The sequence below is a fragment of the Rhamphochromis sp. 'chilingali' genome (genome assembly GCF_963969265.1).
Source record: "Rhamphochromis sp. 'chilingali' genome assembly, chromosome: 11".
Taxonomy (NCBI): Eukaryota; Metazoa; Chordata; class Actinopteri; order Cichliformes; family Cichlidae; genus Rhamphochromis; species Rhamphochromis sp. 'chilingali'.
Window position 1 is genome coordinate 10,521,130 of NC_137938.1, and position 18,392 is coordinate 10,539,521.

An 18,392-nucleotide genomic window follows, 5' to 3' on the forward strand; every position below is an offset into this window, starting at 1 on the left:
TGAAATTACATACCATACTTCTCAATTTTTCTTGTCTCCTTGTCTTACCCCCTCATTTTCCTCTCAAACGGGCTTGTAATTTTTCCTCTTGTCTTCCTTTACACTTTTTTTTTAATCATATCTGTGCTTTTTTTTCTTTTTTATGATAGTTGGAGAGTGAATATAAGAGTGCAAGTATCAGGGGACGGTATCATCATAAGGGCATGTTATATGCTTCTGCTTTCTAAGCCATCAGGACACCCCCCGTGCTTTCTATATCAGGGGAGAAAAAGGCGCTCTCTGCATCTGGGCTATTTGCATACAATTTGCATATTAACCCCAACTGGCTGCTTTTAGAATGCCAAGAGGCTAAATTCAGTATTTATTACCACGGCCCATAACTAGTTTTCACTTTTCTGGGTGTCATTTGCATCTGATTTGCATGTCCCTTAGCTTAGATTTGGGAATAAGGAGCCAGATGACCTAAATTGTTTCAATTTCACCCAGAAGTAAAAAAAAAGAAAACACAGAGGAAGCTCTAATTATTGCTATTAATCAAATTAGGTCACTTTACATGTGAAACATAAATATGTGAAGTAGTTATTAGCCCCAAACGCTAACAAGCAATCTGAGTATAAACAGTATTAAGGCTAACCTGAATAAAATTTGAGTCTAAGCATTATGCCAGCTTTTAAGTCACACACATATTTTTTTTTCTATGCAGTGCCTAATGTTTTTCTCGTCTTCCTATAGATGTTTGATGTTGTAGTAGCAGTTGGCTTCTTGCTAAAGTCTCTGATCCTTGTGGCTGGCTGCTGCTGCTGGCTGCTGCTGGCTGCTGTTGGCTAGCTGTACAGCCACTAGCCAGCAGAGGAATGGAGGGTGTTAATTCCACGTCTACTCCAAGTTTTCTTTTTCACTCATCGTCAGTGATGGTTGCTCTTCATATGGAGAGTTAAAGATCATGCAATGTTCCTCTGTTGGGAGTCCTTCTCAGGAGTTATTTTGAGTTTCAAAATAGCGAATCAGCCGTATATTTTTGGGCTGATTCAATCAATTTTTAAATATATAGGCTCAAAAAGACTAAAACAACACATGATCTAACATATTTTAAGAGATGTAAGTATTTGATACAGTATCCTTTCATTTTGCTAACAGTCGTACAAAAAGCCTTCAAATCAAACCTTCTTTTTATTTTTAAAAATAATGTTTATAACCCATTTCTGCCAGTAATGTGGCCAAAAAAACAAACAACACAAATACACAGACATTTATTTTTAATGCTGCCATCCCGCCTTATGTTTTCCCACTGTGGAGAGAGCCACTTTGCTCTTGTGCACTTATATTATTCAGCTGCTTTTCCAGTAGGTCTCCGTTCCCACTGACAAACTTCTAACTCACCATTCTTCGCCTACAGCTGGAGTAGCCATGCTTGTTCGTGTCTAAGCAGCGCATGAACCTGGATGTTGGTAGATCAGGATCTAAATGGTGGAATTAGAGTCCTTTCAGCTGCCATTCCTTTACAGTGTGTATCTAAACTGTGGACAGAATAAGACAGGTCATTGTGTGTAATTGTGAAAGATGGTTATCTATTCTCTAGGCTACTAAAAAACAAACAAACTAAAAGAACTGCTTTGGTATTCTCCTTTTGTTGACCACAGCCCCTTTTAGCTACTGCCTCTACCTTTGTTTCGCCTCACACTCCATCTGCTACAGTACACATTCCTTGCAGGCTTTTTTCCCCAGAGGACAGGTGAGCTTTTACATACAGGTGGTTCCTACTTTTTAAGCTTTCTATCCCAAGTCTTTGTCTCTGTACCAGGTGACATATGGCATAAAAGAAAACAGACACACACAGAGGAAATTTCTGGATCCTTGGTCGCCCTCTAACACATTCTTTTGTGTGCAGAGCAAACAGACGTGTGTTCTTTCCATGCGCTATTTCTTTTCTTTTTCTTTTTTTTTTCATCGCACAATTGTGCATATACACAAACACACCCAGTTTCACACAAAGGTACACGCACACCATTGAATATTAATTGCCATCTCCTAGGGCAAACAGCAAATATAATCACATTTGTAATGGCAGGGAAATGGCGTGTCAATATTTGTCTAGTCTGTTATTGTTGTGAAATGGGGAAAAGACTGTGGTTACCATGGTGTGCATGACAGTTGGCTTTGAGGTACAGAAAGTCACTCTTTCTCTCGCTTTTTTTTTTCATGAGCTCCGATCATAATTGTATATGCTTTCTAGTTAAATTCTTTGTGATCTGTTGAAAACCAGCACATCTTAGATATGACAATGGAAGCAACTAGTTGCTCCAGAGGGGTTAGAATGCAAATCTGTATTTCTCTTATTCGCCATCTCGCTGTGACAGAGGAAAGTTTTTCTGCATATATTATAATCTAAACTTCATCGCGTGTAATCACTAAATCGCTGAGTGTTTCTGTGTATCTTACATTTTCATACGAAGCGTTCTAAATGACGTGCAAACACAACACACCGCAAATACCAGTAGATCCGAACACAAACACCAGCTTAGTTTTGCTAATGTGATGTCACGCAAGGTGCTGAGTCAACAATGGCGAGTTTTGATTTTGTCTTAGGTTGTGTTTTACAGTGTGTGTCAGAAAAGAATGGCCTGATTTCGACATAACGTTTACTGTGGATTCGTGAGGGTCTTCACAGGCTTTACGTGGTTGGTAGCATAACAGCAGCAGCGGCTACAGCGACGATACATTCACTGACTGCAAACTTCTGTGCCGCGCTCTTCTGGAGGAGTTGCACTCTTTGAATGCTTTAAAAACAAAAGCATTCAAAGAGTGCAACTCCTCCAGAAGAGCGCAACCTTGATTGAGCTGATGAAACTGAAATCAACTTGAGCTATCGTGATATCTTGGAAACTGTGGATGCTTGCCTGCTAACAAGCAAACGGGGCCGATCCCTTCAGCAGAAGGACTCTAGCTTTTTGAAACTGGATGATTAGTTTTGACACATGTGCATAAAGTGTAATTTTATAGTAAACGAAGGACAATAGAACCTCAGGAGACAAACTAGGGTTGTTTGCTATAACGATATATATCGGATGACGATATAAAAACATCTTTCGTTTCATTTTACGCTATCGTTTGTTTCGTGGTGTCGCAAAATAAACTGTTTACGGCAATATTTTTTCATGGTTTTGATGGTCACTGTAGTGGCTATATTCATTTCTTAAAGTTCTCTCTTTCTCTTATATTTAATATAACCACACTACAGACGGACAAGCGCCTGTTTTTATGCGTTGTGGTTAGCAACAACGACGGTAACACCATCGTGTCCGTTTGTTTATGTTCCACATAAACCTTTCACAATAAAGCTCAAGATCCTGTTGAGACTTTTCAAAATAAACTGAATAACGTGAAAGAGCAGATTGTTTACAGATGAGAATTAAAAAATAAACCTTAGACTCAAACGTTAGAACAGGCTTTTCCCTGCAGCACGCCGTGTAATAAATACTCAAGTCTAAAAATGTATTGTTTCATGCATCTGTTAAAACACTCGACTCCAGCTACATGACGCACAGCTGGAAACACTTCCCGCAAGTCGAGCTGCCCGAGATTCACAGAATTTACAGAAAATGTTAAATTTTTGTGATTTATATCGTTATCAGGACGATAGATGTCTTAATATCGGGACATGAGATTTTGGTCATATCGCACAGCCCTAAAACAAACTATTTATTTTTACATTCAGTTTTTAAATGATCATTTTAATTAATAAATACAGAACCCCATTACACACAACACACACACATTTTTAGGACCTGCACCATCCAATACGTTGAACAGGCTGTTTATACTTACATCCAGTGTCTTAGACTCACGGATGGACTCTGAGTTTTGTTTTTAAGACATTCCTTTTAAACAGACAGAGCAGAAACTGAAAGTTTGCTCGCTAATTCGTCTGCAGAATGGTGTTGTGTTGACAAGATCAGCCTGATGTCTGCAGGCAGCTGGCTGGCTAGTATTAGCTCCCGGCAGGGACAGACTGGATAAAGTAAAATCCACACCCTGTTTATTCGACTTATGGGCTTCATATGATGTAGCCAGAGAAAATATCTTGTCAACACTCACAGATTTCAAACCAGTGTGCAGACTTTTCCTTCTTTATTCTATTTCTCGTGTAATTGTGTTGTCTGGATCAAATACAATTGGTACGGCCGACTGCTGGGGTCTTAAACTGCGACGGGTCTGTATAAACACTCACGGTTTCATTAGTTTTGACTGTTGAGACTCTCAGCAGCTTTTATAGCCATCTGTAATTTTTTGCTAGATTAAAAATGATAATGCTAGCTTTGTGCACGTTTGAATAATGTTTAGCAGAGATGATATATGTATAGGACACATGCGCTCAAATGCTAATGTCAGTCAGAGGATTTTTAAGAGTCTATATTGGATTTTAAAAAGGCAATTAATTGGAAAATAGATTCTTTATCCAGCCTTTGAAATTACACTGGAAAGCGAAAGTGTGTGTCATTTTTCACTCTGAGGTGTGTGGTAAAAGTGAAATCACTGGTATATTAATCTGTCAGTCAGTAACCTTTCAGGCCCTTCTTTCTCCCAGACACCCTGACTTTTGTGGCCTTGACTCTAATAATCCCTTTCTGGCTGTGTGAAATACCTTTTTATGTCTGCGCTGATGATCATAATGGTTTTCTGTCTGAGCTGCTGACTAGTGATTGGCCCCAATTACAGCATGAACCTCAGACTTCAAATCATCCTATCTATGCAAGGTGAGACATGTAATGGCAAAAATCTATTTAGGCCTCGCTTCCATCTCGTGCCTGACTGCAGCTCAATAAATCACACTTGATGCACAGTTAAAATCGCATGAAGTTGACTGCCAGATGTTTATCATTACTCTCCATTGTACATTTTCCCCATATATGTAACCCATATATGCCCTACAAGACCTTAATTCTGCTGGAGAATGTGATTGGTTTGAAACACAATACCTGAAAACATTTGTAACTCCATGACTGTAGTGGAAAAACACGCCTTAATGTTTCCCCATGTAGGTGCGTATATGCTTGACTCTTTACTTTGGCAGTTCACTAGTTCTGGTCTGAAACAGGGGCCCTTGTCTGGACCCAGGTGTGCCCACTGTGGCTCTGTGATCAGACGTAAGAGAGACAGATTGACTCCGGCCTCTTGCCCTGTGGAAGCAAACTTCTGCCATCCAAATTAGTGGTTGGCCTGTCTTGCAGCATTCATCATGGCTGCTCCACTTTCAGCTGAGCTTGCTGCTATTTTTCACCGAGGTACTCCCACTTCATCTTCTAATGCTAGCTCCCTCTCCTTTACCTATCTTCATTATTTTGTACTCTTTCTGTCTGTTTCTTGGATTTCATTTCACCACTCTCCTTTTTTCAATCTCTTCTGGCTTGCTTTTCTTTTTCTCTTTCCCCCCCCCTTTTGAATCTCTACTCTCACTTCACCTCCATCCTTCTTAACTTGTTAGTCGTGATTCTTTCCCTGCCTCTCAGCCCTGCATCCTCATCGTTTCTGTCTCTTTCAGCCCCTATCTGTCAGGCTCACTCTCCTCCTCCAACAGTAATCTACTCAGAGTTGTTGAGGACAGGAGAGTAATCCCAAGTGAACAGATCTTTCTAAGATGTTGTCAAACTGTTGACGTGAGTGCTATCACGGGCCCCCGCTGTGCCTAACTTGGCATACCCTCTCTACTTCCCTACCTCCACACAGAGACACTCGCACACACGGCCATATCTGTCCCTTGAGAAGAGTCGGGAGATTATGCACACATTACGAGAACCACTGCTGTGGATTTCTGCTATTTAACAGAGTTGATGTAGACAGTGAGTCTGAGAGGACTGCAGTCTGGTGTATCTGAGGTGTGTCAAAAATAGAAAAACTAAAATCTGACATCTCAGCTGATGTAATTCGTACTAATTTGTAAGCTTTTTTTTCCTTTTCAAATCTAGTTTGGGATTTTCCAACCCTGAAGATCAAATATTTGAAAAAAGACGACTCAAAATGGATAAATTACCGTAATTGTCGGGCTATAAGCCGCTACTTTTTGCACAAGCTTTGAACCCTGCGGCTTTTAGTCAGGTGCGGCTTTTCTATGGATTGTCCGTGATTTTTGTCATATCGTAAGACGATTTGTTTTGTGTGTTCCGCTGTTGTACGGCACTACGTTGCCTGGCGGAAGGATCGGGGTTCAAGAGTAGTATGTTAGTCACATGTCCGTCCGCCAGGCAACGTAGTGCCGTACGAAGTAGCGCGAAAAACAAACTTCAAAGTAGCGCTACGCGTTCAGCGGGAGTCGTGGATGATGAGCGGCGATAAACTTGCAAGTTATGCCCAAAAAGCAAGTTATGCCCAACTCCACCGGTGGATTCTGACAGCGTGGAAAAGTGTGAAAACATCCACGATCACCAACGGATTTTGAAGGGCTGGACTGCTGCATGATGGAGAGGAGGACACCGCCAGGGCCCTTCAGAGGGTGTTCGACTCTGACACTGACAATGAGGATTTCTTTGGTTTTGAAAGTGACAACGAAGGAGAGAAGAAGAGTGGATGACGAAGCCATCATGAGCCTGTTTGTATCCGACACTGGAGAAGAGGACTTTGGTGGTTTTAGTGCGCAGGAAGAAGAGAAAGATGGTGGTGAATGACTGACTTTTCTTCTTGTTAAAGCTGTGTCACTGCACCTGAGCCTAAAAGGTAGGCCGAATCTATTTTTCTGGTGTGCTGTAGGCTACTGTTATGTACTACATGTGCAAATATGTACCCATAACTTGTTTTTCAAAATATTAATAAAAGTGATGTCTCCAAACAGCCATCTCTTTCCTGACAATTCCCTTTGTGCATATTCTCTTACATATGATAAGTCAACATTGAAACACCTGCGGCTTTTGGTCAGGTGCGGCTAATGTATGTACAAAACAGGATTTTCCCCTGATTTTAGCTTGTGCGGCTAATATTTAGGTGCGCTTTGTAGTCCGGGAAATACGGTACTCAAAATCAATCTGAATGGAAATCTGTGTGAAGATCTTTTTTTCTTTGTGATTGTTCTTGTTTATTTTCTCCATAGCCCAGTAAAAAAATTTGTTTTCTTTAGCAGTCTGTACTGCTTTCAGTGAAGTTATTTTATTCATGTTTGTACTCTAAAGTGAGTGTCTTTTAACTTTATAGACACTAGGGCTGCCACAAACGATTATTTTGATAGTCGACTAGTCACCGATTATTTTTGCGATTAGTCGACTAATCAGATCATGCATCAATTGGACGTAAAACGTACAGCTTATTGCACCAGCAGCATCTGCTCTTATATAACTATCATTAGCTTACAGCTTTAAGTGTTTAAGATATGTGCTAACTGAAAATAAAGACAAGATGATAGTTTATTCAATTTTAATGACATTTGCAGATTGTTTCGATGGAGTTTAATAAACTCCTTGCTATCTAAAATATAACAGGACACCGGAGTATATTCTCGAGCATCTCAAAATTCTGATAATCAGCTGTCTGCTTGACATTTATTCAGCTGTGTAAAAACTACAACTTTAGTCTCAGCCAAACCGATTTACTCAGGAACAAATAAAATATTGAAAAAAGGCAAACAATAACATTTGTAAGTTATCTAAGTGACTTATATATCATGTTTAACCTGAGTAGCGAAAGACGGCCGTGGGTTTGAAAATGGTTGGCCCGGAGTCCGGTGTTCTCAGCCCCTCTAGTGAGCCTTGCCCCCAGCTAGCTATCGAGCTAGTGGGTAACAGACGTTTCCGAAAACGTTGGAGCGCTTTTGAAAATATGCGGTGTCTTGATAAACTGAGCAGATATTTGAGGTTTACATAGTTACATTCTCGCCTGAAAATATGTTAAACGTTTATTTTGTGACCCAGAAAGAATAATAAGAGTAATATTAAAACTAACTAGCTGCCGCCATTGTTGGAAACTGAGCTGGGCTGCGCTATGAATTCTGGGACACAGCTTCTTCTTCTTCGGGGTTTAACGGCAGCTGGCATCCTTGTACATGCAGTGCTGCCATCTTCTGTTTCAGTCCGTTATTACACTCTTAAATCCTACTACTCATTCCTGCGTCTTTTGGGATCTAGCTTCAAACGACGCGTCGACTATTAAAATGTAATAGTCGACGTAATCGTGACTAGTTGACAAATCGTGGCAGCCCTAATAGACACACATAACATAGAAAATCAGTTTATAGAGGGCTTAGCAATCTATAGTTTTAAAACATAAAATAAGGGTTGACTGGCCAGCAGAGAAGCAGGCTGTCTGATCTGATTTCAGTTTACGGAGATGCTGATGACTCTGTAAACTATATGCCACCAGCAAGCTTTAAATAACACATGAATAAATAGAGAGTTGGCCAAAAGAGGACAAAGAACTGATGCCCTGAGGCGCTTTAGTAATACTGAGACACTGCGATTCTGTTGTGCACTAGTGTTGCCCTGTAGTTGCATCAGAAGATGAAGCAGTGATAAAGTTAGATGTGCCTGTGCCAGTTTTTTCTTTGGTTGTGCATCTTTCTGCTATTTTTATAGCTATTTTAAAAAAAATCCCTTTTAGTTTAGGGCTATAGCCGAAGATTGTTTCCGTTCTTGTTATTCTGCTGATGATTATTTGATTGTTTAATCTATTAAAAAATTCATTTGCTTCCTACCTTGTAATGAGGACTTTATGAAAAAGTGAATGTAAACGTAGGATCGCGTCTTACCACAGCAATATGAGCAGTTTCCTCAGTGTGACAGGTCTGAGTGCGTTGTGGGTAGCTGTAGTGTGTGTGTGTGTGTGTGTGCGTGTGTGTGTGCGTATGCAGTCAGCCAGCATCCCTCTAATGATAGTTGATTGCATTATCATCCACGGCTGAGTGGCTGCTCACCCTTGTAGATGTATGGACCAACTGCCAAACCCCAGGGCCTTCTGTCTGTGTATATGAGTGTGCGTATGTCTTGGTGTTTGTGTGGCTGTAGCTGTGTGCCAGTGCAAGTGCTTCCTTGTAAAATGTGATTGGAGGTGAAGCTCATAAGTCCTCTAAGAGCCATTCAGAATTTGCCACATCAGTAAGGCGCACACACACTCGCACTTGTTCCCCTAAGGAAAAGGAACCTGTTAGGCAGAAATGTTATCACCTGAGAATCAGCCTTGACACACACACACACACACACACACACACACACACACACACACACACACACACACACACACACACACACAGCATGACTTTGTGCATTTGCGATTGTAGCTGTTATGTTTGTGCTTGTTTACCTGTGACTGTGGGATGTTGTAAAGTTGCAGTTTTGACACAAAGTGTCGAAAGAAACGATGAATTGACAAAAATGAAAACACAAACAAACCCCAAACAAGCTTGATTCAGTTTCCCTTCTGTTGAATTTGTATGTGTTTGTGATAGTGGCATGTGGTTTTCTTTCTGTGTGACATATTAAGACTGCAGTAGTGCCAGGATAACACAAGTCTAAATACATTAAAAGAATGTATGTTTGAAATATTTATTGTCCTGACAATATATTTTATGAAATATGCTTTAGTATTTAGTTTTTTGTTTGTTTGGAGGGAACATAAATAAATAAATAAATGAATCAAAAGGGGGGAAAAAGTGGGCTGTAGCCATATCTGTGCTAGGACATTATTCATGGCAGTGAGCTCTATCTGACTTCTGGGAGATGCATAACACGGTGGAGCGGGGTCACTGCCCCGCCCTGCCCTCCAGTCCACCTGTCCTCCCAGCCAGTACGCTTGGCATCCAGCTGTCCGGCCAGCCTATCAGCCAATAAGCCCATACAGGCCTTGTTAGCTCAGTCAAGTGTGTCCATTCACCCCAAAGCCACCCCTTGCCCCAGCACTCTTACCCCGATAGAGCACTACAGCGGCGTATCCCAAGGTCAGCATGTCCTGTGCATTTTTGTGTGTGTGTCTGACGAGCAGTGGGGGCGGCAGAGGAGGAGAAAGACGATATGTTAGAGATGGAGGGTACAGGACAGAAATAACAAGGGGGAGAAGTGCGTGTGAATGTGGGGGTGTCTGTGGGATGGGGCGGAAAGTGGGTCATGGTTTAGTCTGTATGTGAAGCACCAGGAGCATCAAAATGACCCGTAGGGCTGCTGTCTGCCCCTTCTCTCTGTCACTCACACGCACGTGCACACACGCACGTCCCAGTAGCTCTCATGTATCATCTACCAGTGTTGAAGACCCGGGGTGGGTGGTTTAGATTTTTGTGGTCTAGAACACGGTTTCCAACTATTTTCTTTTTCTTAAATGTCTGTGTAACTGTATTCATATCCTCTGTGTTGGCTCACACAAGGACAATTCTTCTTTTCATTATTTGAAGGCAGCGCTAGCTTTGATAGCTGATCCCTGCAGAGGTATTTAATTACCATGTTAGCAATATTTGGAGGGACTGTTACTGTAAGTCTTGGTAATTCGAGCTGCAGTTTACACCACGACGTATACTTTACAGCTTTACTGCAGTGCATAAGTCGACATATGACATTTTGAAACCTACACTTACTGTGGTTTAGGATGTTTAGCATAGTTGATCCAGTTTCTTTTTTAGAGAGGAAAATATTAGTCATTTGTTGATACGGTGGTGTTGGCTGATAAATCAGATTAAAGTATGGATGTTTCATAGTTTCTCTTAGAAGGTACTCTGCAGCTTCTCAGTCTGCAGCCACAAACGCCACAAACAGAACACCCAGCTGATCCGAGCTGAGGAGGGCAGAGCGTAGAAGAGTAACCCACAACCTGTTGTCACAAAAAACAGCAACAACTGAGATCTTAACTCAGAAATAGCTCCACATGCCAAATGTTAATCTTTGTGTATTTGAAGAGGAACAAATAATGAGATCAGCTTTTTAAATGGTCAAATAACGATATCATTAAAGGTGTCAGTGTTGAAAACCCAGTGTTGGTCAGGCTCTACTTTTGTTTACATAAACGCACGGCATAGAAGAGCCACGTCGACAGGACAGGACTCGGCAGTTCATCTGCATCTAAAGGACAACAGTCACTCTTTCGATGATGCCAACATTCACATTTTGGACAGAGAGGACAGATGGTTTGAAAGAGGAGTGAAAGAAGCCATCTATGTCTACTGTGAGCGACCATCTTTGAAGAGAGGGCGGGGCTTACAACACCAACTGTCTGCCATCTCTAATCCAGTTTTGAGATCCCTCCCCAGACACCTTAACGCCCACTCACATCCTGGGTCTTTTGACCTCAGTAACTCACATGATAGGGTGGGGCAAGGCTTCACAATGGGTTCATCTGAAACCTTGGCTGACTGTGACACACACCCGTTTTCACACCGTGGCGCGTGTGATTAGGTAGAGGATCAACAGGGGGTCCATGATCCTCTTGGGGGACACTCCCATAGGGTTTAAAATCTGGGACTCCCCACCAATTGCTCTTAGAACTGAAGAGGCTTCTCGGATGAGATCCAGATGCTTTTCTTTCCAAGCTCCTTAGACTACGACGACCTCAACGACTGAGAACCTTCACAGACCCACTGTGGAAATAGATTGTTTACCGCAACAAGCAAAACACTGAGACCGATCGCAAGTTCCTTAGGCTATACCAATAGGAAAACTCTGGATGAGGATAGTTTTAGCCTACTATAGCTGGTGAATTAGCTGAAAATGAATGTAAAGGGTTTTCAGTCATTTAATCATTTAGACCGGCAGATTAGTCGTCTAAGACCTGCTGAGTGGCCAGAATTTCAGTGTTTTCCTTTCATTTGTGTGTATACTTTAAAACATTTAGAATATGTAGAGAGGATTTCTATTTCTGTGTTCTCTTAACATTACCACAATATTTAAAAGGTACTGTTGGGTTGGGGTCCAAATTCTGACAATAAAATTATATAGTGCCTCAAAAAGAGTTTTTTAGCTTCACATCCTAATGAATTTTGAACCGGTCAGATACAAAATAAATGTAACTGTTTAATCTTGGTATGCAACACTGCTTTTGAAGACTGGTATGCCTCATCCTGGTAATATTGTAATGAGAAGGAACATACACAACATCCACAGCATAGATATAAGCCAAAGCTCTTAACAGGGACTCTGTTGTTTTACTTGACTGAAATATCAGGTAACAGCTAAAAATGAAGCTTGTGCTCCAAACCTGCAGTTTGTTAAAATACTTGTTTTTCTTTTCTTTTCAGAGATGATCCAACTCTTTATTGTTTACAAGAAATGTAAAATTGAAAGACCTGTGGCTGTTATGGCTCAGCATTGGCGAGGAGCAAATCATTTGTCCACATAATAAAGCAGTTTCCTGTACGCTAGAAGATTTTCAAACCAACATTTCTGGTATTACAAAGAGAATAATAATATAAAAGAAAACCATCAAACCTCTTGTTTAACTGGAGAAAATGTGGGCTTAAATAAAGTGGGTCATTTAAAAGTAGAAAACGGCTCTTTTTACAGTAAACAGACAATTTACAGTTAAAATTTACAGTTTTCAGTGGTAAAAACTGTAAGTTCCAGGCTAGTACTGGTAATTTAAAATGTATCCTTTATATCTAGAGTTCACGAAGCGGGCCATGCTGGCCACTGGTGGCCTTTTTGTAATATACTTTTCATGCCACACTATAAAGTGACAGGACTAAAGTATCTGTTCAATTTCAGCTTGTCTTTTGTAGCCATTGTTGCAGAGTAAACCTCGCTAACGTTGACAAATGAACCATCCTCTAAGCACGTTGCTGCCCTCAGTCGCGCTCGCTCCCTAAATTGGCACTCAATCATGAAAATTTGGAGAGCCTCTGCTTTTCATTATGGTTAGTTTGCCTGTAAAAATAATATTGGTAGTGGAAAATGACTTCTTATACATATTTTATGTGCTTTTATATCCTTTTTGTTTAGTGCAAATGTAATTAGGCCCTAATAGGAAAATATAAAATTTCTAATCAGTTAAATTTAGACACACAGACAAAACCACAGACATTTCTCATTTCTAAGCGCAAGACAACTGTCTGTTTACAGTAAACAAGTGAGTGAAATTTACAGTTTTCAGTTGTAAATTGGCACATCTGCATAAAGTACATGCGAGCATCGGAAATTACCGTATTCCCATTCTGCCTGTTATTGTTTGTGTTGCTCTGCTTTCTGACCCTGCAGCTGAGCCTACTGTCTGCTGCTCTGCGGGGTGCTGCGCACACCTGTGGGTAAATCAGCAAGAAATACAGTCATGTGCAAATACAGCAGAATTCATCATTTTGTAGTGTTTGTAAACCAAAAACATTTAAGTGTAAAGGTGAGCAGACAAATAAGACTCCGGCTCTGTTTCTAATCAGTTATGTTGATTGTGGTGGGTTTTGTGTTTTCATTTATTTATTTATTTATTTTTAAATGAAAATGTGTTCGGGTAAATTATCACCTGCCTCATTCCACACACGCTTTCAATTTCTCTCAGGATGACTCGTTTCTAAGTCAGTCCTACGCATTCTTTTATTCATTTTTATTCATTTTTATGTAAGAAACAATAACTTGCAGTCCCTTTTTTTTCTCCTTTGATTTGGTCATTTTTCCATCCGTACTTACTTGTTGAGTGCACCTGCTCCCAAACCTCCCATACATCATCTCCATAGGGAGTAGTGTGATTGAAATATGTTATGTATGACCCCGTGTATACGCCTGCACCCACACAGACACACACACACTGACCACAGGTGCTGCTTTTCTAATATCCCTGTCTCTCTTGTATGATTTGGTCTTAGGGTGAAGTTAGGGTGAGAGGCAGAGACAGACACACACACACACACACACACACACACACACACACACACACACACACACACACACACACACGGCGTAAACAGAAATAACCTCAAGGTTAAGATTTAATCATTTGGGCCCTCTGTAGACGTACCGCACCTCCATTCACATACATAGAAATCAAAGCCAAGCTTTGTACACGTGCATGCACACATGTCAATTTCTTTTTTATTTTTATTTATATATATATATATATATATATATATATATATATATATATATATATATATATATATATATATATATATATATATATATATATATATATAAAATATTTGGGATTGCTGGAATTTTTTTAATAGTATTGGAGAAACTCACAAACATACAGCCTAAAAATATCAATCTGTTGTGGTCAAATGGAAAACATTTCTTACACTGAACGACATATAAAACAGGCTTTTTATGTGCGTGCTGCACACTGAGTGAATAGCCATTATTACATGCTCTCTGTCTTTGTTTCTCATAAGATACAGATACATACATTTATGCACTTGCATATAACTATGGTTTCACCATGCAGGCCCTGATGAGTTTTTGTTTGGATATGCTGTGTAGAAATGTTGTTTTTTTTTTTGGGTTTTTTGCTCTTCCATGTGTTCTCTAAAGTCTAAGAATGGCACAAAGGCAGGAACAGCAGCATTAAACTTTTTACTTGTTACCCATTTACCCACTGGTGTCACCTTAGTCTAACTGGTAAAGTTATCATTCATGGTGTGAAAGCACAGGGCTGGGTTACAGATCTTTATGTTCTGCATTAGATAAGATAAGTCAACAGTTTTTGTGCACTTTCTGTTTTAAGGCATTGTCATGCCATGGCAGGCAAAAATAACCAAATGACTTCTGCGCCATTGGCTGCACCTCTGTCTTAATGCAAATGTATGCAAATGTGAAATTCCAGAGATTTTCCAGTAACACGATGACTTTGTGGTTGGAATTTATCGGAGCTTAAATGGTGACTAAGGTTACCGTGAGAAAGCTTTTGCTTAGATTTGGCCAGCGAGACTAGAAAAGCGCTCTATAAAAGCAAGTCCATACCTGAGGATGAAGAGGCAGAGAACATACGCACGGACCCGTAATATTCAACTTAACAGAGGATCTAATGCAGACTTAATTTTTAGTCTGACCCTAGGAAATGTTTAGTGTCCTACTAAGTCATCTATAGTCTAAATTTGCACTTTGATTCACTGATTTAAAAAAGAAAAATTCCACAAAACATGATCTAAAGTTCAGCTGCTGCCTGCCATTTAATCCATAACTACATAAAACCTTATTTTGCAAATGTACAGTCTTGCATCTTTGAGATTCTGCGTCCTCTGCACATCTATGTCTGGTTGGCTCCTTGTAACAGCCAGCGCCTGTCTTCTATCGTCACATGGTTGATGGCAGTTACGCCTGGATTAGTTTTCAGTTAGATGAAAATGTGAAAGAAGAAGCAAAAGCAACTGTCACTGAGAATGTGACAGCGACTGTCAGGGCTCTGTTAATGCACCGCTCCCTCCGCGCCCTCTCTGTAAATGTTTAGTTAAATACAGCCTCCGTTTTCCAAAAATACAACACAATAAAGCGTCCTTTGACCCCAAACATCGTGTGATGTCATAAATGTGCCTTTGTATGTTAGCTTTGAGCTACAAGGTAATGCTTCTCCATTCAGGCTCATGTGATGTTGTATGCTTTTTCATTTGCTGTTCACTTGATCATTCTTTAAGATCATTTGTATTTTTAATCAATAGATTAATTTCAAAATAAAGGCCCGTTGCTAATATGATATATTATAATTTATAATGAGGAAAAAAGTCACTTTAAACCAAATAAATAAAAAAAAGAAATAAATCCAGGATGTGCACCATAATATTTACTGTAGTTGTTTTCTCTCTTTTTCCAGCATAGTTTTTGTCTCTGCACTAGCAAGCTTATTCTGTAGCTAGGATTGTTGTGTGTGTTTGCGTGTTTGCGTGTGTTTCTGTTAAATTGATGGAGAGCTTGTTATTGTTGGTCTGGAAAGCATCCCTTGGGACTGAGAGGAGAAAGCAACCACACAGCTGAGACCACTCTCACTAAAGTCCTGTGTGTGTGTGTGTGTGTGTGTGTGTGTGTGTGTGTGTGTGTTGGTTGCCTCTCAAATAAATGTAGGCATAATAAGAGCTTTTGCCAGCTGAACACTCTCTCTCTCTCTCACCTCCCCTCGTCCCTTCCCGTTATTCATTTCCCAATCATCAGCACAAATATACACACATTTGTAGCTTTAGGATTACTCATTATGTCTGGTCTTTCTATTATTAGTTTTGTCATTTAAAGAATTGATCACTCCAAACAGAAAAGCCCAAACAAACCCAAAACATGCTCGTGATTCATGCCCTACTGTTGCGAGTCATACGTAGTGCTTTTAGAAGGACTGTCTGTCTGTTTTGATGAGGCATCATTTAGTCAAACTTACTGTTGCATCCAGTCGACTAACAAACCTCAAACCTGCTGCATTTGTACATTTTAAAGATGTGGCGGTTTGCGTCTGTGCTTATGTGTTACTGAATTAATATCTCTGTTACAGATTGGTCATCATATTGAAATTTATTCTGTCTTATGTATTCAAAACTAGTGGCAAAGTGACATCATGAAGGTTTAAATTTTAACGACCTGGAATTTGAATATACTGAAAAATGTTGAATACTTGGTCACAGCATGAATGAGAGTGGAAAGACATTTGCATATATTTGTGTGGCACTATGAATAATTTAATAGTTGTTTCATTCTGGTTTACCCTTGGTGCAGAAAAAAAAAATGGTATGTAGGCTGTTTGTTTGAGGCTTTTTTGTTTTAAATTGTTTGTTTTGTGAACTCTATTGACCGGTAGAGGTTACCTAAGGTACGCTGATTTTCTTTGGTAATTTTATTACATAAAACCACCGTATAGCACATTAACTATAATGCTGTGTGTGTGTGAGTATACTTGGCTGACGCAGGGAAGTAGATTTCCTGAAATATCTGGTTTAATGTGGCATAAAGGAGCAGCGCCCCACCACCAACGTGCCATTACATCCCCTCCAAATCTGTGTGTGACAGCTCTCCTGGCAGTGCTAAGATTCATACCATCGTCTCGAAGAGCACGTGTGTGCGTGCGTCCTGGTTAAACATGTTGAAATGATCTTAATTTTAAGCAACTAGGAGTTTATCTTGTTTGGCACTTGACACGGAGCTGGTTTTCAGCTTTAAAAATTTAGTTGTATACTTTGTGTGTGTATATATATGTATATGTATATATGTATATATGTGTGTGTATGTATATACATATATATATATATATATATATATATATATATATATATATATATATATATATATATATATATATATATATATATATATATATATATATATATATATATATATATATATATATATATATATATATATATATATATATATATATATATATATATATATATATATATGAGAAAGTGCAGAAAATGCTAAGTGGACACAGGAATCAACCATGTTTTGTCAGAGACACTTTTTCCAGTGCGCTCTAATTCTAGTTTTCACAACATAGAGAAGTGGGAATTTACATGGGGTTAAAATTACCGACACACATTGGATTATTTTGTGAGTACAAACTGACTCACTGTGGAATTCAGACGCAAAGGAGTTCCACCAGAGACTAATTAAGCACTTCTTCATCTTTTAGGATGCCATGTGCTTTGTGCTTGACTCATGTATATGACTTTCGGTTTGTTTTTTTCTGTGTGTTGGCTTCATCTTGGGTACTCATAACATTGTAATGCTACGTTTGCTTTTCCAGTCTGCAAAAATAAAATGCGTTGTCTCTCTTTGTAGATGACCCGACAGAAGCAGACGTGTGGTTGCTCAACAGCTGCACTGTGAAAAACCCTGCAGAGGATCACTTCAGAAACTCAATCAAGTAATGAAAAAGCACACAAACGATATGTATCCTTGTCTTGTTCGAAGGATCGTTACATTTTAATAGGAACTGGATAAAGAAGTGTTAGCTTTGCTTAGTAGGTCTTTTATATGGGGTTGTGATGGCTCATTTCTCTATCAGAAGAGTTTAAAATACAGGAAAAAAAAGTAAAAAAATTTTAATTATAAGAAAAAAAGAATTAAAAAATAATATTAACACAAATTAAAAAAACTGGCATAGGTAGAATTGCTGCTCAACAGACAATCAGAAATGGTTTTCTACAAATGAATGTGTGCCAAAAAGATTTCCCCGCTGTAGCGAGTTTGTTTTGTTATAATAATTATGTCTTATATTACTAAATCTGAATCACGATCACAACTATGTGTGACAAGGGAGCACAATTCACTCATAAATAAATGAACATCTAATTGTGTTTTGTTAGAAAACGTAATCCAGGATCAATTTAACACAAATGAACTACAAAACATGGCATGTTTAACACATTTTAAGCCAAAATGCAGAAGCACTAAGTGCAGCCTTACTTCTCCCATAGGAAATAAGAAGGTAAGTAGCCCCCAGGTGCTGCTAATCAAATGCACTTGATTAAGTGATCATTAACAAGGGTGAGCACATCTATAAAAGCAGAATTTTGTCCCTTTTGCTGGTGTGGATCATTC

The 18,392-nt window shown here is 39.5% G+C and overlaps 1 protein-coding gene across 1 annotated transcript in view; it reads left to right on the forward strand.

Moving 5' to 3' along the window:
- The window catches only part of cdkal1 (CDK5 regulatory subunit associated protein 1-like 1), a 259,938-nt gene that overhangs the window by 21,963 nt on the left and 219,583 nt on the right, over positions 1-18,392 (forward strand). Inside the window, exon 4 of the mRNA XM_080896109.1 lies at positions 17,631-17,715. Within this exon, the coding sequence (XP_080752235.1) occupies positions 17,631-17,715 (85 nt within the window). The remainder of the gene's footprint in view (positions 1-17,630; positions 17,716-18,392) is intronic.